General features: G+C 35.0%; 2 protein-coding genes across 4 annotated transcripts in view; one reads left to right on the top strand and one right to left on the bottom strand.

Moving 5' to 3' along the window:
• TOP2B (DNA topoisomerase II beta) overlaps positions 1 to 16,580 on the top strand; it is a 47,126-nt gene extending 30,546 nt beyond the window's left edge. The window contains exons 26-35 of the mRNA XM_015811705.1: positions 156 to 239; positions 4,986 to 5,183; positions 5,888 to 6,032; positions 9,812 to 9,970; positions 10,794 to 10,998; positions 11,418 to 11,497; positions 13,082 to 13,192; positions 13,615 to 13,737; positions 15,776 to 15,873; positions 16,053 to 16,580. Of these exons, the coding sequence (XP_015667191.1) occupies positions 156 to 239; positions 4,986 to 5,183; positions 5,888 to 6,032; positions 9,812 to 9,970; positions 10,794 to 10,998; positions 11,418 to 11,497; positions 13,082 to 13,192; positions 13,615 to 13,737; positions 15,776 to 15,873; positions 16,053 to 16,214 (1,365 nt within the window). The 3' untranslated portion in view covers positions 16,215 to 16,580. The remainder of the gene's footprint in view (positions 1 to 155; positions 240 to 4,985; positions 5,184 to 5,887; positions 6,033 to 9,811; positions 9,971 to 10,793; positions 10,999 to 11,417; positions 11,498 to 13,081; positions 13,193 to 13,614; positions 13,738 to 15,775; positions 15,874 to 16,052) is intronic.
• Positions 16,581 to 16,610: 30 nt separating this feature from the next.
• The window catches only part of RARB (retinoic acid receptor beta), a 248,910-nt gene continuing 241,275 nt past the window's right edge, over positions 16,611 to 24,245 (bottom strand). For 2 of the 3 annotated variants that reach the window (XM_015811703.1, XM_015811702.1), the window contains exons 6-8: positions 23,034 to 23,238; positions 21,487 to 21,645; positions 16,611 to 18,070 (exon numbers count right to left, since the gene is read on the bottom strand). In XM_015811703.1, the coding sequence (XP_015667189.1) occupies positions 17,874 to 18,070; positions 21,487 to 21,645; positions 23,034 to 23,238 (561 nt within the window). In that variant the 3' untranslated portion in view covers positions 16,611 to 17,873. The remainder of the gene's footprint in view (positions 18,071 to 21,486; positions 21,646 to 23,033; positions 23,239 to 24,245) is intronic. The other variant, XM_015811704.1, reaches the window with a different exon arrangement.

Genomic DNA, 24,245 nt, shown 5'->3' with positions numbered 1-24,245 from the left:
AGAACTCTGACCACTGTCAGCAACAAAATGTTAGACTAAGATGGACCTTGGCCTTATCCAGCAAGGTTATATTTATGTTCTTATATTTGCTTACCTTAAATGTTCAAAACATGTCTCTAATACAAATTGTTTTGCTATTCTTTTATGTCTCGTAGGGAAAGGAACTTGGTGATCTCAAAAGAAAATCTTCTTCTGACCTTTGGAAAGAAGATTTAGCAGCTTTTATAGAAGAACTTGATGTATGCTCACCTATATTAAAATCCAGGCATACCGTCAAATTTTATATTAGGCTATTATTGGTGGCAGTTGATTATCTTCAAATAATTAAGCTCATTATAAGGGAATGGAATTTGTGTAAATTTATTTTTGAAATCTATATTTGCTGCAAATTTTGCAGTGAGGAAACAGTAGAATCTGTGGGACTTGGAATGTATTTAACCAGCTCTAGGTTTAGAGTTCCTCACTTGTTCCTAGATTTTTCTACATATTTGACTTCTTACTTTGCAACTTGAAAGTCTAATAACATTTCTTTATATATATCACTAATGACTTTTAATTTTTTGTCTGATTTTCAAAGCGAATATTTGATAAGGAATTTGATGTAATTGTTTAATGTAAACAGTTTTTTTCTGTTCCCATTAGAGTAGAGAAAATAGTATAACTTTTGCAAAATAGAATTTAGAAAATTTGTACTGGGTTTTAAAAAACCTGTAACAAACCACAATACTTGAGTCCATTGATTCTTATAAATTTAATTCAGGGTTAATTTTATACCAGTGATTTTACATTAGAATTAATGTTAGCACTCTTAAAATGTGAATTGTATTAGTTTAATTGCTATTTTGGTTAATTTAAATCTAGTAAGGTATTGGAATGCATTGAAGTGTTTTAACTATTGTTTCTGATCCAATATTTCATTGGAAAATTTTTGATATCGTTACTCTCTTTTGTTTTCTATTTTAAGTTAAGTATTTGCTTATACAATTACTAATAGGCAAAATAAGTCTGGTATGCCCCCCAATTAGTATGAATATCATACTAATTCAGAGTTTTAGCTTAATAATTAAATAGGAGTTGAAAAATTAAAATCAACTTTTAATTTTTTTCGTAGCTAGAAATTTAATGGAATCCATTGTTTGTATTAGCAGTTTGATATTCCTAAGAATTTAGTATGCAAAGTTTATATCCTAGAACATGGAATATAAATTTTTTACAGAAAATAATCTTTGGTTCTGTCATTCTCATGAATTTTCTTTATGTGTTAAAAGTTATTTGAATCAAAAAGTTTTAAGATTAAATCATTAAATTTATTTCAAAATTTCAATTCATCGATACTATTTTTAGGAATAGTAGTGAAAGAATACAGCTATATTATATTTAAAGGTACTCTCATAATTACATGAATTATAAAAATATGTGTAATATATTAATATAATACATTAATACAGAATACATAGGATATATGTTTAGGTTTTGCAGAGTGTAGAAACTGTTAATAATGATGATGATGATGATGATGATGATGATGATGATGATGATGATGATGATGATGTAAGAAGGGCTCTTGGAGGTCATCTAGTCCAACCCCCTGCTCAGGCAGGAAACCCTATACCATTTCAGACAAATGGCTGTCCAGTCTCTTTTTAAAAACTTCCAGTGTTGGAGCATTCACAGCTTCTGGAGGCAGGTTGTTCCACTGGTTAATTGTTCTAACTGTCAGGAAATTTCTTCGTAGTTCTAGGTTGCTTCTCTCTTTGGTTAGTTTCCATCCGTTGCTTCTTGTCCTGCCTTCAGGTGCTTTGGAGAATAGCTTGACTCCCTCTTCTTTGTGCCAACCCCGGAAATATCGGAACAGTGCTATCGTGTCACCCCTATTCATTAAACTAGACATAGCCAATTCCAGCAACTGTTTCTTATATATTTTAGCCTCCAGTCCCCTAGTCATCTTTGTTACTCTTCTCTGTACTCTTTCTAGAGTCTCAACATCTTTTTTACATCGTGGTGACCAAAACTGGATGCAGTATTTCAAGTGTGGCCTTACCAAGGCGTTGTAAAGTGGTATTAACACTTCATGTGACCTTGATTCTATCCCTCTGTTAATGCAGCCTAGCCCTGTGTTGGCTCTTTTGGCAGCTGCAGCACACTGCTGGCTCATATTTAAGTGATTGTCCACTAGGACTCCGAGATCCCTCTCACAGTTACTACTATTGAGCAAGGTACCACCTATACTATACCTTTGCATTTGCTTTTTCTTGCCTAAATGTAGAACTTTACTTTTTTCACCATTGAATTTCATTTTGTTAGATAGCGCCCAATGTTCAGGTTTGTCAAGATCTTCCTGTATCTTAAGCCTATTTTCTGGAGTGTTGACTATTCCTGCCAGCTTGGATAGATGAGTTCCCCATCTATCCCCTCATCCAAATCATTGATGAAGATGTTGAAGAGCACTGGGCCCAGAATTGAGCACTCAGGCACCCCACTACACACTTGCCTCCATGTAGATGCATTTCCATTGAGGACCACACGCTGAATATGGCCAGTCAGCCAGCTACTGATGATGCTGTCTAACCCACATTTTTCTATCTTATCAAGTAGTAGGTTGTGGTCTACTTTATCAAATGCCTTACTGGAGTCCAAATAAATTATACCCACAGCATTCCTCTGGTCCACTAATTTTGTCAATTGGTCAAAGAATGCAATAAGTTTTGTCTGGGATGATCTGTTTTTGACAAACCCATGTTGGCTTTTGGTAATGACTTTGTTTGCCTTTAGGTATTTGCTGAGTCGTTGCTTGATTATCTTTTCCAGAATCTTCCCAGATATTGAGGTCAGGCTGATAGGTCTGTAATTTCCTGAATCCATTTTTTTCCCTTTTTTGAAGATGGGAACTACATCAGCTTTTTCCAGTCCTCTGGTAGTTCCCCAGTGCTCTAGGATCTTTGAAAGATGTAGTTCAGTGGTTCTGAGATCATATCTGCCAATTCCTTCTGAACCTTGGAGTGCAATCCATCTGGTCCTGGTGATTTGAACTCTTCTAAGGTGGACAGGTGCTCACTTACCATTTTCTTGCCTATCTTAACTTGTGTTTCTAATCTGTTTTTTTACAGTACTATTTTTGTTAGGTTGGTCTGTTTTTCCCCTTTGTGTAAAGATGGATGCAAAAATGAGTTAAATAGTTCTGCTTTCTCCCTGTTGCTTGTTACCTTCTTGCCACTTTCTCCCACTAATGGACCAATCATTTCCTTAATTTTTTTCTTGGTTTTTTACATATTGAAAGAAGCTTTTTTGTTATTTTTGACTTTTGTCACAAACCTTAGTTCCTTTTGAGCCTTAGCTTTCCTCACTTCATCTTTGCAGGCTTGGGCAATTTGCTGATATTCTGCCTTAGTTATATGCCCCTCTTTCCACTTTTTATACTTGTCCTTTTTGTCTTTCAGTTTATCAGAGTGCTCTTTATGCAGCCATGCTGGTTTCTTTTGAGAGTTATTTTTCTTCTTTGTTAGTATAGTGCTAGACTAGGCTTTTATTATCTCACTTTTCAAAATTTCCAAAGCTTCTTGAGTTGTTTTTCCTTTGAGGATTCTCATCCACTGAATCCTTCCCAAGCTCTCTCTAAGCTTATTGAAATTAGCTCTCTTAAAGTCCAAGACTCTAGTTTGACTGTGTTCTATTGCTTGTGCTTGCATAATGTTGAATTCCAATATTGCATGATCACTACCTCCCAAGGTTCCTGTGGCTTCAACACTTTCTATCATTTCATCTCAGTGAGAATTAGTCCAATATGGCTGATCCCCTAGTACCCTTCTCTACTTTTTGAGAGACAAAGTTGTCTGCTAGGTTTGTCAAGAATCTGTTTGATCTTCCACTTGGTGCAGAGTTTGTCTCCCAGTTGATGTCAGGGTAATTAAAGTCCCCCATTATTATTGTGATGTGCTTCCTACATACCTTAGATGACTAGCAAAAAGTTCATCTATTTCCTCTGTTTGGTTGGGTGGCCTATAATATACACCTATGGCAATGTCATTTCCCCCCCTTTTATATTGACCCGAATGCTTTCAAGACAGTTTTCATCATTGTTGTGGTCTATTTCTGTAGAGATGTAGTTATTTCTTATATAGAGAGCACCTCCACCTTCCCTTTTATTTGTTTATCTATTTCTTTTAAATAATTTAAATTCCTCTAGCTGTGTGTTCCATTTGTGGGTTTCATCCCACCAAGTTTCTGTAATGGCAACAATATCATATCTGTCCTCATTTATCTGAATTTCTAATTCACCCTGTTTACTGTTTATACTCTGTGCGTTGGTGTATAGACATTTGAGTCCTTTATGACTGATCCTGTGTTTATTTTCTACATAACCTGCATGGTGCCTGAGTTCCCCTATTTTCTTACCACCTGTTTGATTAGTGCACTTGGTGTGGCACTTGTATTAAAAGCTTGATTTTGCTTGACTGCTAGGTTGATATTTTTGTCCACACACACACCAGTGTTACATGCACTGATAACCCTATACGTTTTAGATTGCCAGGGACAGGAATGTTTTCTATCAATTAATTCACTGTCCCCATTGTTCAGTTTAAATATTTCTCCAGTAAATCTGTGAATTTATTGCCAAGTAACTCAGTTCCTTTCTATAATAATAATAGTAGTAGTAGTAGTAGTAGTAGTAGTAGTAGTAAAAAAGTTGGAAGGGACCTTGGAGGTCATCTAGTCCAACCCACTGCTCAGGCAGGAAACCCTATACCATTTCGGACAAATGGCTGTCCAGTCTCTTCTTAAAAACTTCCAGTGGATGCAACCTTTGATGGATGCAAGCCGTCTCTTTGTACACTTTTTATTGGACTAACTGCAGATACCATGACTAATATAACGAAAGCCTTCCCCTTTACACCACTCCTTTAGCCAGATATTGAATTCTGCTATACACTGGCCTGTTCCATATCTATATAATTTATATCTAATTTTTATTTTCATGCATATTTTAGAAAGTAGAAGCTCAGGAAAGAGAGGATGCACTGGCAGGAATGACTGGCAAACCCATAAAAGGCAAAGTTGGTAAACCCAAGATGAAAAGACTTCACTTAGAAGAGACCATGCCTTCACCTTTTGGTAGGAGAATAGTTCCACAGATTACATCAGCTATGAAAGCTGATGCCAGTAAGAAATTGCTAAAAAAAAAGAAGGTAAATAAATCTTTTAAAATATATTTTGGTTAGCATATTTTAGTTTTCCCCCGGAAAAAATTATATCTTTTTCATTGGAAGCCAGTTTAAAAACTACTGAACAAATACAAAATTGCAAATATTTCTTTTAAAAATCTATACAGTAAAACCATATGGCAATGTGATTAAAAAGCATTAAAAAGGAAAAGGGGAGGACAAAATTCGGAAATGATTATCCAGCTTGTTGGCACCAAATACAGGGTCGTTCTAGACTACTTGAATATTTTTGGATTTTCTTTGAAATAGCAGTATTTAAAGTTTTTAATAGTAACCTAACCCAAAAGTAATTAGACTATAAGATTTTCTTTCTGTAATACTATCCAAATATAGAATGCATTTCCTTGGAAATTGAATGTTATTCTTGTCTCTTTAATTTTTACAAAGGTTAAAATGCAAATTTTTAATTTTAATTTATGAATCTTTTAGTATTGATTTTATTTTTAATATAATTTAATTCTATTTTTGGTTTTAATTTATTGCTAGTTGCCTTATATATCTTTGTGAAATGGAAAGGCAATATATGTATGTAATTTCAAATTCCAAGTTGGAAATGGAATTTGAAAGATTGAGATTTATCTCCAAAGCTATATATTGAGCATATTTCTCAGTTTGCATCATTCTCTCAACTATGACATTAGCTTCACTTGTTTTCTTTTTAATTTTAGGGAGACCTTGATACTTCAGCAATAAAGTTAGAATTTGATGAAGAATTTGGTGGTACACCAATAGAAGGTACTGGAGAAGACTTGCTTAATACTTCTGTTCCAGTGATTAAGACACCTAAGCCCAAGAGAGAAAAGAAAGAGCCTGGTGAGTAATAGTGTGACAGAAGATCTGTGCTCATAGACCATTAATCAAGCTCAAATATTGCAAAGATGTATCACCAATATAGTGTATTTGTAGTATTTGAAACAATCTTTGCCTCAGATAACATGCACTGTGAATTTTTTTTAAAAAAGTAGGCTAAAACATTTGGATCTACTGATAAAAATAAAATAAATATGTAATTATTGAAAAAAAATTTTTAGATAGCCATACCTTTTCCATTGCCACATTTGTAGAAGATGAAATTAAGAAGCATTTATTTATTCATTTTGTATTATTTTCAATTTGTCCAGCTATTGAGGAATCAAGGACACGGCAACATAATGAGATAGTAGAGTCACCACTATGTGACAGTGAGGGCAGTCCTGTAAGACAGCAGTCCCCAACTTTTCTGACTCTGTGATTGGCAGTGGTGGTGGCAGTGGGGGGGGAGGATTTGTTGTTTTGCACGCATGCCTGCCACTTGTGCAAATGGAGTTTCATGCACTCACCCACTGCTTGCATGACCTGGTTCCCAACAGACTGCAGGCTAAGAAGGCAGTAGCTTGTTCAACATGGAGAAAAAAGGGAAACATCAGTGCAACTGGATCCATCTTATGACTATAATATATTACTGGATAAAAACATCATGATATTGAATAAGTTACACCAGAGGTTAGACTTTCATGTTCATGATGTAAGAGGCTAACAGTTAAAGAATAAGTAAACTAAGAGGAGCAGAAGCTAGTATTGCTTCAATTGACAAACAAATTGGTCATGATCCTGAGTCCAAATAAAAGAAACATTTGTTAAAGAAGAGACTGTAATAATTAATACCTATAAAGGGAAATATTTGTAGCTTGGAGTTAAAATGAAGGGTCTTTGGCATTCTTTTTGGTACTCTCTGTAGCACTGATAATGTTACCTAATTTGTGTAATGAAAGGTCTGCAAGAAAACAATCAAACTCAGAGAGCATCAAGACCCCTTATAATAATTGAACTTGAAAATCAAAGTTGATTCTTCAGAAAAGATAAAAATCCCATCATGTGAAGAACAGAATACAATTATTTTTCATTGGTAGAAGGTGGTATTTGCAAAATAGCCTCCCTACCCCTTCCCCAAAATAACTTATCTGTCAAATTAAATAACCACTATAGAGAATTTTAGTTTTATAAAATTGTAACTCTACACATTAGTTTTGTGTCCCTGACCTACTAGATGGCAAAAAAGTATAATAGGATTTTCAACCCAAATGTCATTACTATGTGCAATGAGAATTCCTCAATATGCTATAAAACTACAGATTAATACTGGTGCAAAGGATTGCTATATTAATATGGAATGATGATGTGTCCCATGTGTCAGTCTATGTAGAAAAGAATCTGGGTCCAGTAATTGTTCCCCGTTAAGGCAAATGCAAAAAGAGATTGTAAATTGAGGTGTAAAGGCACTGAAAACAAAAATAGAACATGGGGTCTGCTTTCACCTGTAGGAAGAATACCATTCAAAATAATAGCTAGAACGCTTACCTCAAGAAAAAAATGATGAAACAATAGCAACTGATGTATTTATACCCAGAACGATATGGCCTGAATTGAATTGCTCTGGTATGAATTTTTGATAGTAAAGATAAAGAGTATTATCTTTGTAGGAACTGGGCACAAAACACATATTACTATAGTAATAATAAGTGCAGTACTTCAGTTGCAACTTTAGTCAGAGGAAGAAGTGAACCATATTTTAATTTTAACCCAATAAGAATACAAATAGAACATTTCACCAATGTCATTTAACATAATGGTAAACAATTGTGCACAATCCCCAAATTACAGGAGTTGTACTGACCACTGACTTATCTGCTTAATGTGATCCACCCAGTCTGTAATTAAAATAGCATTAAAGAGTTGATTAACATCCACATGTGTTGAATCAGAAACATCAATGACAATATGTAATGTCCTTTAAAATTTTGCAGATCCTGATTTAGTTTTTTCTACTTCTGAAGACTGTCTGGACAAATCCCTTCAGTTTTCTTAGCAAGGTTTTGGTTGTCATTGTCTTCTTCCAGGGGCTGAAAGTGCCTGGTGACCCAGGTCACCCAGCTGATTTTGTGCCTAAGTCAGGATTAGAATTTACTGCCTCATGGTTTCTAAACTGATGCCTTAACATTACACCAAATTGAATCTCTGATTTAGTTTTGCATAATAAAAAAATCACACTATACAGAATACAAGATATCCATAGGGCAAGGAGACATCCAACCTGAACATTACCACCCCAAATCTGATGCAAGAGCTACCAAGTCACCCCTCTGGTCATCAAGCTATTTTTGAGAGAGGCAATGGCATTGGGATCAACTGGTGTCAGATAAAACTGGTGATGACAGCAGAGAGGGCGGGGATTACATGGTGGGTTCCACCTACAATCCCTGCTGAGTAGCCAAGCAGAGGATCAAGTAGTACTACTTAAGATATTTTCTGGAGGAGATCATTTTACCAACAGATCAAAGCTGCTGAGTAAATAACTAAATCTTGCATTTCTCTGCTATTATATTAAGCTAAGTTGTCATAATTTGAACACAGTGCTACATATCTGTCTAATGAGTCTAAGAAATTCCATTAAAACATATTGTTGCTATATATGTATAGGATAAATAAATAATGCAAAAAATACGGTTCTTAAATTTTGCATTTTTATACTCAAAGCTGACATGCTAATCTGCATTTATATATATATGTATGTATGTATGTATGTATGTATGTATGTATGTATGTATTCTTTTCTCAGTCTTGAAGAAGTATTTTGCAAACTAGACTGGGCAAAAGATGGAATAAAAATCAATGGCACCTATTTAAATCACTTAAGATTTGCAGAACAGATACAAAGTACATACAAGAGCTACACGACGCAGGAGAACCATTTAGCTTAAAAATAACCCTGAAAAAGAGCCAGGTTATGTTTAATAAATTCACTAAAGAAAGAAACATTTTTATATCGGGAAAAGAACCACTACATATACCTTGGCCAATGGATATCAGTGGAGGGTGATACAATAAAGGAAATTGAATGGCATGTTAAATGTGGTTGGCAGGCATTCAGCAAGCTAAGCCTAGTTTTCAAGAACAACCTCCCGCTATGCCTGAAGAAAAAGGTTTTCAATCAGTGTGGGCTACCTGCTCTAACATGGACATTAACCTCACAATCGATACAAAAAGCTACGAGAAGTGCAAAGAGCCATGGAAAGGAGTTCAGTATTACAGACAAGATAGAAAGACCTGCACATGGATTAGGAACAAACAAAAGTATATGATATCATCAGAAGAATAAAAGAACTGAAATGGAAATGGGCTGGTCACATAGCAAGGAGAACTGATGGCAGGTGGACCAAGGCAGTCATAGAATGGACCCCACTTGATAAAAAGCATCCACGAAAGAGCCTAAAACAAGACGGATCAATGATATCAGCAAGTATTATGGACCCAACTGACAAAAGAAAGGTTCAGGACCAGATAGGTTGGAAACCTGTGGAAGAGCCCTTTATGGCTTCCCAATTGTAATAAATACATGCCAGTTGCCAGGTGGCTGAATTTTGATCATGTAACCATGAAGATGCTGCAATGCTCTTAAATGTGAATTACTTTTTTCAGTGCGATTGTAACTTCACTAAAAGAATCGTTATAAATCAAGGACTACCTGTATATTATTAATTTATGTATCATTAATCTGTGAAGTTATCAATGCTAAATGAGGGAATATATAATGAAGATTATTTTGCTTGTTTTAGGTACTAGAGTGAGAAGAACACCATCTATCACAAAGACTTCTGCAAAAAAAATAAAGAAACGAAATCCATGGTCAGATGATGAATCAAAATCTGAAAGTGACTTGGAAGAAAATGACCCTGTGATTATTCCAAGAGATTCTTTACTTAGAAGAGCTGCAGGTAGCAATGGGAATACCTATAATTTATCAAAATCATTTAGTTTTACATTGTAAATAAGCTTTAATAATTGACCGCTGTTCTCACAGTAAATATGTTATGCTTAATCATGAAAACATTTTAATGGCTTTTTTCATGCTTTTGGAAGTAACTTTTGTGTTGTCAGATAAAATGTTTTCTTTCTGACATCCCTGTCATGCAGATCATTGTTGTATGCAACAATAATATTCTGTGTAAAGTTATTCCAGTGTCAGCTAAACATTTCAGTAAGTTTGCAGTGATATGTTGCTTATCTTTAGCATATATGGCTAGTTTTTAATGTAGAGATTTTTCTTGGTGTTTCAATTTCAAAAGTTCCATATAGCACAACTTTTAATAGACATTTTCACCAGTGAAATTATTTAGCTGGAAATATATTTTATACCTTAATTTGCAAATAGAAATGAAGTATTTGTCCACCTGTGGAATTATCTTTTCCTGGCTACTTATAAGGCCCATAAGTCAATCCCCTTTTGGATCTTACCAAGTTTACAATGGAAAGAAAATCAACCAAAAGTAATCCAAACTTCTGCACTTGCCATATTCACAATTATTGTCTTTTGAATCTGTAACAAATTATGCAATCAAATTTGCTAAAAGGTGGCCTATTTAGTTTACATCACAGAATTGATTTGTTATTCAGTGTTTATTGTCCTAGACTGATATGTTGCAAAAGTTATGTTGCAATACTATTAGTTTTCACAGAATTCCTCAAATGTTCATAGTATGAAATGCAAAGTATAACATTTAACATAAAAGAAAAATTGTGGTGTGTCCACCTTTGCAGCTGAAAGGCCCAAATACACCTTCGATTTCTCAGAAGAAGAAGATGCTGATGATGACGAAGATGCCAACAATAATAATGATCTAAATGAATTGAAAGTAAAAGCATCTCCAAACATCAATGACAGAGAAGATGAATTTGTACCCTCAGATAGTCTTGAAAAGGATGAATATGATTTCTCTCCAATCAAATCAAAACCTTCTCCAGAGTAAGTGTCATAGATTTGGGATAGTATTTTATTAATCTCTAACTAGCAGTATGAGGATTAATAAAATGTAAATTGTTATAGATCTGTAGGATGAGTCATATTTGCAGACATGTATATAAGGTGTGAATAGATGCTAAATGTTTATCTACCTGTTAAGTATATATTACTTGGAGTATGTACATTTTGGCTATTGAAGTGAGGTAACACATAGAACTGAAATATAACTAGCGATTTGATCATTCATTTTATGTATTATTATATATTATTATATATTTCCTGTACAGGTTAATCTATATTATTATATACTTTATATTGCAGTCCTGCACAAAATCAGATGAAATGCTACCTTTTCTCTGCAGTTTTTTCTTTAGGAGCTTAGGAAGGGGAAATTGTTTAATAAAATTCTCTTTTTATTGTAGGAAGGTTTCCCAAGACAAAACTAATCAAGATTTTGGCAACTTGTTCACCTTTCCTTCTTATTCTCGGAAAGTCAATATTGGTATGTATAAAATATATTAAACATTTCAACTCAGTAGGCAATGCATTATTGAGTAGGGAATCTTCGCTTACCCATAGTCACTAAAGGCTACTGAACCTCTTTTTGAATCTCAGAAAATACTCTTTTCCTGGAAAATACCCAAACATTTAAAAATTTGGTACATAAGACAGTTATGTTAAGAGGATAAGAAAATATAAGTTCTTATTTCCTAATAATAATTTCCTAATGAAACTCATTAGATGCCAGAAAATGGAATTCTGTTTTTGAAAATAAGTATTTATAAAATATGAGCTATTGCTAATTCTAAGGCAGAAGTGACTCCATCATAAATAAATCAGAAGAGTATTTTGTTAAATTTAATATCAAATATTAAACTTGCTGTTTAATTATTACTATACTGTTACTATTAAGTATTAGGTATCACACCCTGATCATACACAGAGCTGAACCATAATGGTAAAATTAGATTTCTGTGATATTTGTAGAGCAAATCTGCTTTCTGCTTTTTATGCCTTAAAGCAGAAATGAATTATTTCAACTTTTGTTCTTGGCTGTGCCTCTCAAACTCACCCAAAATGTTGTACACTGTACATTGTAATTCTTGATGTAATAATTATTTACATAATTACAGAGGTGATAAGAATTGTATAAACTATATTTAATTGTAATTAAAAAATCACCTTCAGATTGTTTTGAAATGGTTCAGCATACATCTTAAAGGGAAAAGTTGTATATCCCTGCCTTAGGGCTTACCTGTGAAGCTGAAGAACATTGATAACCACTTACTATTAGTTCTGTGCTAGTTACCTTCACCTACACAGGCAGTCTGTTCCACTCAGTAACAGTGTGGAGTAGGGGACTCGGGTTCAAGTCTACCTTCAACTATGGAAGTTCATGGGTAACTTTGGGCCAATCATTAGCTTATCTGTTTCACAGCTTATTGTGAAGAGTGCCATATATAGCATGTTAAGCTCCTAAAAAACTAACTTAGCCAGTGACAACAATCTTCATCAATTATAAATCTTCTTTCATAGTCAGTTCTGAGTCATGGCTTTAATGGTTTTGTATTGATCTTCCATGTCAGCTTTATCTTTGCTGCCATTATTGGCATATCATGATAATCCCTTGGTAGGAAAAAAAGCACCATTTGGGTTCTTCTTTGTACTTTTCTCATAGTTAAGTGCTGGTACAGAAATGCTGTTTTCTTTAGGCTGACTTACCTAGACTAGAACAACATGGTTATTTCCTGTAAATGCTGAGTAAAATACTGTTTTCAGTTCCCCTCTCTGTTAACTTGTTATGTGCAAAGTATTTCATTCTGAAACATCTCACTTCACAAATGATCTTAGTTTAAAGGCAAAACACTAATTTTCTGGGGTGTGAAATGAGGTGTTCTGAGCTTTTTTGGAATCATAAAGTTTTAGACATACTTGGCATGCCTAAATCGAATGCCAAACTTTTCAAATATTTTAAACATCTTTGTTAGCTCATATATGTTACATCATTTTAATATGAAAAAATATTTATATTTAGTATTGAGAAAGAAATGGTATGTATGGCATTAAAATATTTTACATTCTTTAGATATATCAAAATTTGACAGTGATGAGGAAGATTCAACATCAGTCTTTTCTTCATCTTTTATTCCAAAACAAACAGAGACGCTTTCAAGTAAAACAGCTGTCACTAAAAAAGGCAAGTGTTTACTAGTTAAATTTACTTTATTTGCTCTTCTAAAATTTAATGTGCTTGATAATTAGTATAAAAAATATAAAATGTGATACCTTCATGTCTTAAGATGAGAACATGCTAAACATTGCTCTGTTAAAACATGTAGAAGACTATGTGCTAATGAAACACTGGTATAGTACTGAAGTATAGGTACAGAATACAATCTAGCACATAAAACTGTTAACAGTTTTGAAAATACTGCCCAAGAAGTAGTTCGTTAATATTTCCCATGTCATTGAACTAACATAGAGCACAAAACCAAAAACAAGTACTGATCTTTCATACATAGTTATATGTGCCAGGGTATGGAATGGGGAAAAAAGAATTAGTAGAAATCTAATATGTTGGTGCTTCTGCAATTTAATATTTATTTACATAATTAACAGCAAAACTATCATCAGAGGTGCCCTCTAAGCTGAAAAGATCTCCTAAACCTAAGAAGATGGAAATAATAAACTCTGATTCAGAATCTGAATTTGGTATTCCAAAGAAGTCCATAGTTTCCAAAGGTAAAAAAAAGCTGATGTTCTAAACTTCAAATTGTCTTAACCCTGTGACACACATTTCTAACCTTACTCTTATTTAATATTAAAGTAATTGCTTATATTGTTAAAAAGCAGCAGCTGAAGCGTATTAAGATATCTTTTTCTTGTATGTGTACTTACATACAAATTTAGAAACATTTATTGAACTCATCAAACAAAAGCAAGTATATTATAGTTTTATTTTATTAAAGAACCTCTTAGTGATATTAAGATCTCAGAACAATGTAAAATCAATAAAGACAGACACAATAAAAAGGAAAAAGTAATTCAAACTATAATAGCAATAAGGCCATTCCTCAATGTAAAAAAATCATTTAGTGACTGTTTGAAGTTACAACAGCACTGAAAAAAGTGACTTACAACCATTGCAGCACCCCAATGGTCATGTGATTAAAATTCAGGCACTTGACTCAAATTTATGATGGTTGCAGTCTTCCAGGCTCATTTGATTATCTTTTGCGAACTTCAGACAAATCTGGAAGCCAGATTCACTTAACAACCATGTTACTAACTTAACAACTGCAGTGATTCACTGAACTGTGATAAGAATGATTGTGAGACAAAACTCACTTAAAAACTGTCTCACTTAGCAACAGAAGTTTTGGGCTCAATTGTGGTCGTAAGGACTATCTGTACAAAAACAATTCAAATGATGTACATTCTTATAATTTGCAAAATATAGCCCTCCCAAAATGAGATGCAGAAAAATGCTTCTTGGCTGACCTTAATATTCAAGAAGGTTCAATTTGGAATAGGCATTCCATCAAGTATATGGGCCTACTGTTTTTCAGAAAAAAAGTCATCATAAAATTTGTGTGAATCTGCTTTCTGGCAGAACAAGAAACTAGCTTGTTTCTCATAGCAACATACATAACAATCCAACAGCAGTCACCAAAACATCCAGATCTTAATTTCTTGTCATGGCAGAGGTAAAGAAAAGATAGAAGAAACAAGACAGATTTTTATCCAAATGGCCTGATTTCAGTTTGTGTAGAAAACTGAAGGTCAACAACCTCTGCAGTATTCCGTACTTACTAGAATTGTTGAATTTTGTGAATATAGTCTTTGAATACTTTCCAAAACTAAAATATGGAATGCTTTACAGATGCTTGACATGTGATAACACAGTCGATCCCTAAAGCCAGATCTTACCACTCTGGGAACAATTACAATTGTTGCAGGAATTCCAATTGCGTAAATGCACTCTGGACACCACGGAAAACAGTTATTTTCATGTTTAGAGTTAAAACTACAATAATTTGGTCTGTGAGAGAGAGAAACATGCAAAGCAGTTGAATGTTTGTCTTATCTAGGTGTTTTAGCTTCTTACATATGAGCCAATTTAAACAAAGTTTGATTGGATTCTTTAAATTTTGTTGAAAAGGAAAAAGCTGGGTTTCCTTCAGTGCACTAATGCTTGGAAACTCCAAGAAAGCTCTGTAAGTATTTCTATAGACAAAGTATAAAATAATAAAAGAAAAAGCACAATTAAGATGCACAACATAAAACCAACTATGTATTATCAGCTAAAAGGCATTTCATGTAACTATTGGTTGCCATAGCATTTAAGAGATCACTATGTCTATGATATTTTAATCTATTAATATCATATTAAGGATACTAAATTGCTAAAATTTACTTTTTATTAATACAATAATTAAATTTGGATGCACAATTTCTCAAGGATAAAAACATAACAGTTTCTGTCTGTCATTCGAAGACCTTGCTTTGAGAGATTGTTTATACAGTAACAAATAGCAAGGAATGTTGGTTCTATTGGATTAATTATTATCTGAAAATAATAGTAATTCCTCTAAACAATTTTATATTTAATGATTTCTCTTTAAAACTTTATTTAAATTTTGTTTACTATGGTGGTGGTGATGATGATGATGATGATGATAATGATGTTATCCATTCAGGTGTGTCATCCAGTTTTACCATTTACTTTGGTAAAACATACAAAGAACTGAGGTAGATTCTCCCTTCAATCTTTCAATAGGAAAAGGCAGGGGAGCAAAGAAAAGAAAAGCATCTGGTTCTGAAAATGAAGGTGAATATAACCCCGGAAGAAAACCCCCCCAGTCCATTGTGAGCAAGGTAATTTAACAAACTGCTGGATACGTTTTGTGGTTATTAATGAAAGCATTATAAAATAATTCATGGGTTAGCTTGCATATAAACTGTTCTTTCTAAAAAAATTGCAACCTAATAGCTTTAAATGGCTGCATAATTGAGATCTTCATCAACAGTAACTCTTAATAATTATTTTAAAACAGAAACTGAAGAAAACAGCCTTTGATCCGGATTCTGATGTAGACATTTTCCCATCTGATTTTGCTTCTGAAACAACTTCCAGGCCACGGACAGGTCGGGCAAGAAAAGAAGTGAAGTATTTTGCAGAGTCTGATGAAGATGATGATTTTGCTATTTTTAATTAAGTGCTGAACGAGCACACAAACTTCCAACAAATATCTTAAGTTGTCCTTTTGTCCTTTTCTGTCGCAAACTTTTTGTACATTTGACTTATTTTATGTGATGTAATTGATGGTTTTTATTATTGTGTGTAGGCATTTTAACATTTTGTTCTTACACTTACAGTTTTATGCTCTTTTTTACTCATTGAAATGTTATGTGTCTGACCGGCTTGTAGAAATGTTCTAGAGAGCTGTGCAAAAGCACACATTTTAATTGTCATGGTTGCAACCAGCAAACCTTTTTGAAATGAAGTTTAAACATTAAAAGTATAAAACCGTTCCCTTGTGTATAGAGCTTGCTCTAAATAATTTTGTTTACATAGGATCAAAATAAATATATTTTATTTTTTGCCAAGAGAATTCATGGAAAAAGGTAAACAGCATATGAACATAGAAAGCATTGTTAAACAATCTCAATGTACAAACAGAGCCAGTGAAAGTACATCACAGATTTGCTAGAATATATAAAAAAAAATCCACTAGTGCTTTTAATGAAACCTAAAAAAAACCTGACACTTTAAAAAATTGTAATCATTCTACCACATTTTTCACTCTGTTTTATGGTGATTAGCAAGGTGAAAGAGGCAGATTCCAGCATCTGTTTCTAGGTGTTCTAGTGCCAGCCCTGTGATGCCACAGAAAAGAATGATAGGACTGAGGAACATTTTCACTAATGCCACCGACTCAGAGGTAGTGATTATGCCTGGTTATTATTTCACCAAGTTTCCCTAATAGCTTGTGAACAAGTAAAATAACATAACACTGTAAAGTGTTTTTGCCTTGAAGGCTATAAATGAAGTAAAATTTCAGTATTTTTAAACGTAGAGAAGTCAACAAAGTAATAAACCCTTTGTATATTTTTAAAGTGACATTAACAATAGAACAAGTTATGTTCAAATAACTGAGCTGGCAGTTACACTCCCACACAAGTTACTTCTGCTAATACAGTGAAATTCTTTGATCTTTTGCTGGGAAAGAATTAATACACTGAGGTCTTTAAAAAGAGCAATGATAAGTTTTCATCCTAACTAAGACTGTGTCTTTTAAAATGTTTTTATCCAGACAAGTATGTTGTCCATTTCTAAGGGATGTCTGGGACATTTCATGTACACATTTAAAAAGGGAAAGCACCAAACATCCAGGATAGAAAGTACATATTCATATATTTTATATGTACAAAGTTATCAGAAATGGTATAACCACAACTTTTAAACCTCCTCCTTGAGATCAATCTTGTCACTTGGACATTCAAAAAAGGCAATAGTAACATATCAGCTTATTTATTTCATGAAATCACAGTCCTACTAATGTAGAGAAGTAATGGAACTTACTCCTGATGTCTCTGTGTGTGTGTGTGTGTACATGTATGCACACATACATGCACAAACACATATATGATTCTAATGTTAGTGTACTAAACATGTTTCAAATTAAGCTGTAAGTTATTCCTTTCTGTACGTGTACGCATACTCATACCTTTACATAATATAGATACATATGAACAATTCTTGGTCTTTTTGGGTTGTTGTATCTGTAAAAGTCCAGAAAACAAGCAGCCGTAGAGTGAATATGCCATGTCATCCTTGTACATCAAGAGTTAGGAATTTCCTTGGAGAAAATGTCTTACTGCACCAAAGGAGATTGAGTGATACTGCTATTATCTACCAAGCTTGGGGAAATACTTGGACTGTGGTCTGCTGTGGTTACTGTTGAGCTTGGTGTCAATGGTTCATGTCCTTCTGAGTTCTCCAACATTTCCTGGATAAGAGGTGGCATAGATCCAGGGATTTCCATTTTCAGTGTAATAACACGTTCAGCACCTTATGAATTGTTCAGCCAAGGGGGAAAAATGTAAAAAGTTAGTTGGTTTTTTTACCTTATTACATGGATTATTGCAAGAAGCCATGCCCAGGTTTGGGTAACAGCAACAGGAAAACTGTTCTGCTGATTAGAATGTTTCTTATCTATTCAGAGCTGATGACTAGAACAAAGAATCTATGAACAATTCTAAGATATATTTAGCTATATCCTCTACTGATTAGCTGAGCTATATATCTGTGCATTGGTAGTCACCAGATCAGAAAGCTGAATGCGATGTCTCCATTAATTTTTTCCAGGCATCTCAACTCAAAGAAAATGGTAATTCGTTTTCCTACTTCACTTTTTTCCTCTTACCAAGTTTTCTTTAAAAAAAATATTGTAGTCATGCATCAGAATTATGGTGTTACAATCACAGTCAGGTACATCGTCTGTATTTGCTTTTATCTGACATATTCATGAGTGAGCTGAGCCAGCAAGAGAAATAGGATATTTAGAAATAACATCTTTTAGCAGAACTTCCTTAGGATAGCATTTTCACAGAAATGGGGAAAAGATTCATGATTTATTGAGGAGTCAAAAGAATGATATGGCTTCCCCAAGAAGGGAGTTTAACCAAATATAACTTAGTTATAAAAAGTGGGAAAAGGGGCACATAACTAAGGCAGAATATCAGCAAATAGCCTTAGCCTGCAAAGATAAAGCCAGGAAAACTAAGACTCAAAATTAACTAAGGCTTGCAACAAAAATTAAAAAAAACCAAAAAAAGCTTCTTTCAACATGTAAAAAATAAGAAAAAGTCAAGGAAACAATTAGTCCATTAATGGGAGAAAATGGGAAGAAAGTGAGGAGCAACAAGGAGAAAACAGAACTGCTAAACTTGTTTTTTGCATCTGTCTTTACATAAAAAGGAAAAAGCAGTTCAACCTATCAAAAAAAGGAGAAAACAGATTAGGATGCAATTTAAAATAGGCAATAAAATGGTAAAAGAGCATCTGTTCACTCTAGATGAGTTCAAATCACCGGGACCAGATGGATTACATGCCAAGATTCTGAAGGAACAGGCAGATGTGATCTCAGAACCACTGAACTATATCTTTCAAAGATCCTGGAGCACCAGGGAACTACAGTACCAGGGGGACAGGAAAAGGGCTGATGTGGTTCCCTTCTTCAAAAAAGGGAAAGAAATGGGCTCAGAAAACTACAGAATTATCAGCCTGACACCGATACCTGGGAAGATTCTGGAAAAGGTAAGCAACAAATCTGCGAACACCTAGAAGCAAACAAAATCGTAACCAAAAGCCAACATGGGTTTGTCAAAAACAGATCATGCCAAGAAATCTTATTGCATTCTTTGACAAGGTGATGAAATTAGTGGACCAGGTAAATGCTGTGGATATAATTTACTTGGATTTCAGTAAGGTATTTGATAAAGTAGGCCACCACTTGCTATTTGATAAGATAGAAAAATATGGGTTAGACAGCATTACCACCGGATAGATTCATAACTGGCTGACTAATTGCACTCAATGTGTAGTCCTCAATGGAACTGATCTACATGGATTTACAGATGACACCAAGCTGGCAGGAATAACCAACAGTCTATAACAGTGGTGGCGAACCTATGGCACACGTGCCAGAGGCGGCACTCAGAGCCCTCTCTGTGGGCACACGCGCTATGCCCCAGAGATGGCAACCATCCCTCTTCAAGCAGCCGTCTGCTAACTCGCTGAGGTCCCACATGGCCAGATGCATCCTAGCATGGCTGGTTTCCCTCTCCCCCGTCCTATCCCTCCTGGCCTCGCATGCTCTCCTTTTCCCGGGCACAACCCACTGCATCGCCTCCTCAGCTGTCGGCCGGCCGTCGAGCTCAGAGGCGGCTTCTCTGAACTGCTGGCAGCGGGCTGCAGAGCCCTAGAGTGTACCGGTCAAGGGACGCTGTCAGCCCCCATGTGCTCGCTGGCCTCTGTGTGCGGGGGCCAATGGTGTCAGGAAGCAGCCACCTTGGCCCCTGCATCGCCTTGCCCTGCAACAATGGCACCCCTACCCTACCTCGCCTCCTCTCACCCTGCAGGACAAGCCTCCTGCCCACTGTCCCACCCACCAGAGACCCCCTGGATCTCCCCCAACCCTGTCTGGCCCCACAGAAGTCCCTGCCCACGAGCAACATCGAGGTGACCACGCCTACCTTGGCCATACCCACCCATTCTGCCATGACCACCACAGCCACGCCCACCCAGTGGGCCACGCCCACCTGGCACCTGTTGATAAATAAGTGGGTTTCAGGTTGCAGTTTGGGCACTCGGTCTCTAAAAGGTTCGCCATCACTGGTCTATAAAATAGATTTAAGATACAGAATATTGACAAACTTGAACATTGGGCCCTATCTAACAAAATGAAATGCACAGGTATAATATAAGTGGTATATGATTCAATAGTAGTAATTGTGAGAGGGATCATGGAGTCCTAGTGAACAATCAGTTAAATATAAACTTGCAATGTGTTGCAGCTGCCAGAAAAGCCAACACAGTGCTAGGCTGCGTTAACAGAAGAATAGAATCAAGATCACATGAAGTGTCAATACCACTCTATAATGCCTTGGTAAAGCCTGCATCCAGTTTTGGTCACCATGATGTAAAAAAGATGTAAAAACACTAGAAAGAGTACATAGAAGAGCAACAAAGATGATCAGGGGACTGGAAGCTAAAACATATAAAAAATGGTTGCTGGAATTGGGTATGTCTAGTTTAATGAAAAGAAGGACGAGGACAACATGATAGCAGTTGTCTTTATCTGGCTCTATATGAACATTTAATCCTATATGTTACTACTTTACTTAAAAAGTAATTCTGCAATGATAACTTTTTGTTATTGATGAGCTTTACATAAATCAAATTTATGTAAAGCTCATCATGATTATGTAAATCAGAAATTTACATAACTCAAGAAGTTCAGGATCAATATTTTGTTTTCATTAAGGAAACTGAATTTATGCAAACATAACAAGCATACCTAAGGAGTTGCTATAAAGAGTCAAGCTATTCTCCAAAGCATCTGAAAGCAGGACAAGAAGCAATAGATGGAAACTAAGGAGAGAAGCAACCTAGAACTAAGGAGAAATTTTCTGACAGTTAGAACAATTAATCAGTGGAACGGTTTGCCTCCAGAAGTTGGGGATGCTCCAACACTGGAAGTTTTAAAGAAGGGAATGGACAACGATTTGTCTGAAATGGTATAGAGTTCCTGTCTGAGCAGGAAAGACCTCCTAGATCCCTTCCAACACTGTTATTCAGTAAAAGCTACTAATGCCTTTCTAAAAATGTACTTCTGTCACTCTTTTAGCATTAACCAGCTGGTCAATACTTGCAGTCTTCCTGTTTGCACATCTCCATCTTCCTTACCAAGTTATCAAACTTACCTTTTGCACTGATACTGCGCAGATCTGTGATTTTCATTAAGATCTTTGGAAACATATGAGGTTTGCTGGGTCTTCTTTTTCGGATGTATATTTTGAGAGCTTCTAATAATGGCTCCTGTAGTTCATCTACTTTTGCTGGTTCTTCAAGGTCCTGACGGTCTGAGAAAGTATAATAGTTAAAATACCCAAACATCAAACTGTTATAAACATATGCTATAATGGCTCCTATTTTTCCTTGTTATTACTTGTTCTGGAGGTTTAAAACAATTCAATTCCTACTTGTCAGCTCTGTGGTGGGTAACACTCTTTGCACAACTTGTTTGTTTCTAACTGGTGAGGCTGCAACTGATGAACTATTTTATTTCCTCTTTTCCAGTTGTAGACCATTGCACTGCCAAATGTAAATATTTATTTAAAGTCCAACAGTAATTATCCATAAAATTTTAATTTGTAAAACAGTAATATAAAACAACAAAACAAATTTAAAAGGTTAGTGTACATTCTTTCTTTTATCTGTTATTTCTTTCATATTCCTGATCCCAGAGCAAAATTGCCTTTGGGTGCCAGTAGGTGTCAGCAAACGATTAAAGGAAAGCTGGATCTTTTGCTTTCCTCCATTCATTGATGTTTTTAATATTTCCTCCTTAATGTATCTACCACCAGATTTTGCCTGAAGGAATGTATGAAGAAATATTTAGATTTTGGCTGTGCTTTCCTCCATTTCTTTCCAATATTCAAATAATTTTTAAGTACTGGTCATAGCAATCCAACTTTGATTACGGTGTAGTTTATTTCTCAAGACATTTCTTTATTTCTAATCCCTTTAGACAGAATTCTCTGTTTCACAGTTACCATACCATGACCCCCTCTTCTCTTTTTCTTCAGTTACCACCAGATTTCATCTCTTGAGTCTGGAACATTAAGAAGCCAAAACAAATAGAAAAACATGACATACAGCCTGATTACTTGAGGGATCACCTATCTCCCCACTGTATCTGCTCAGCCAGATCAATTCAGGTTCCTTCAATTAAGCAATGCTATGTATCCGAACCCTGAAAGAATGCCTACTCTTGCTGTATCTGCCCCTTGGAAAGAGCCCTCCCTTCCCCCAACACTGAACAGTCCACATCCTAGTAATGTTTCAAGAGAACGGAACACCTGGCACTTATCCAAGTCTTTGGTGGGGATGACTAATGCTTCCTTTTAACTTAGGTAGGTTTGTTTTGTTAACCCAGTTGATTATTCTACTACCTCACCCCTTTTTTTTGTTTCATTGTTTTTATTGTCATGTTTTAAATATGTGCCAAACTACAAAATCGCTGAGAATAGGGCAGCATATAAACTGAATATATAATAATTTATAACAACAAGGCTTTCCTAATATCTGATCTCAGTAAGACAAGAAATGTTATTTTTGAGCAATAGCTAGCAAACTTCCTCCTACTTCCATGATACTGCATCAAAATTTAAGATCTTGTTGGCAAAATCTAGAGAATGCTAGCCTATACAACTCATTCCACAATTAAGCTCATGTCATTCAAACACACCTCCACAAATTAAGCAGATGGCACTAAGCAGGCCAGTTTCAGTGTCATCCATTTCCAACGGCAGAAGCTGATTGGCAAATGTGAACACAAGATCTGTCAGGGGACCAAATCCAGCATTATGCATCTGAGTTCGATTTAGCGTAAGGCCATCAGAAAATGTCATTGTGTCTTGTTCAGGGGTGTATCTTGTGCAAATACGGAGGATCTGGGAAAGAAGGAAAGAAAGAAAAGTTATGTCAATTTAGGAAGGGTAAAAATGATGAGTTTTGAAAATAATCCTTATAGTCTCCTTCAATGGGTTTGACTAGACCAAAATATCTCTCTACAATTTTGGAGCCACCTCTTAGCTAAATTACTTTTTAAAAATTCTATAATGTACATCTTATGCAGCCAAATCCTAAATGTTAACTCAGGAGTTAAGACTCAAATATTGTGTTTGTTCAGAAATACTTCTTTGAGGCAAAATATTTTAGGTGTTTTGGCCAAATGCTCACTTTTTTTCTCTATCTTTTTTATATCACAAATGTTTTAATCACAAATATGTATCACATATGTCTTAATAAGCAATAAAAATTTTCTGTCTGCCATTATTTCAACTTTTCTTTCAAGTCAAGAAAGGGAAGGGGATGTATCATAGACTAAAATTAGTCTATGATACATCAGGATTGGGTTGGAATTGATCAAGGTTTGTTCTCTATTTGTTTGTTTATTAAATTTGTTTGCCTTCCATTTCACAGCGAAACAATAAATACATATATAAGCATATAAAATTATAATAAATTTTTAATAAAAATACAGGTAATGATTAAAAGAATATTATTATGCTAATACTACAAAATACTACAGTGAATTTAATTTATAAAAAGTGTATCCTGATTGAATGTTAGAGAAATCTTTCCAACAATAACAGCAGTTCAAACTTAACCCTAACCCTAACCTGTGACCAAGGAAATAGTCTGCTTTCTATTGCTCACTGTATTCAAGTGGAAACTAGTCAGCCCTTCTGTTGTGTTCTATTCTGGATTCCTTACAGCAGAAGTCTTCCCCAGCCAATTGAAGTCCACATGTCTTAAAGTTGTCAAGGTTGGAAACCTATGCCTTACAGATCAGGATTTGGAAGTGAAGGCCCAGGTGACTCATTCTAATTTTGAACATTCTCAGAATCTTGGTAGAATTTATATGAAAAATCACGCTGATGCTAGGAATTTGACA

Source organism: Protobothrops mucrosquamatus, unplaced genomic scaffold (assembly GCF_001527695.2).
Source record: "Protobothrops mucrosquamatus isolate PMUCROS unplaced genomic scaffold, P.Mucros_1.0 scaffold47, whole genome shotgun sequence".
Lineage (NCBI taxonomy): Eukaryota > Metazoa > Chordata > Lepidosauria > Squamata > Viperidae > Protobothrops > Protobothrops mucrosquamatus.
This window is presented reverse-complemented; position numbering and strand designations above follow the sequence as displayed.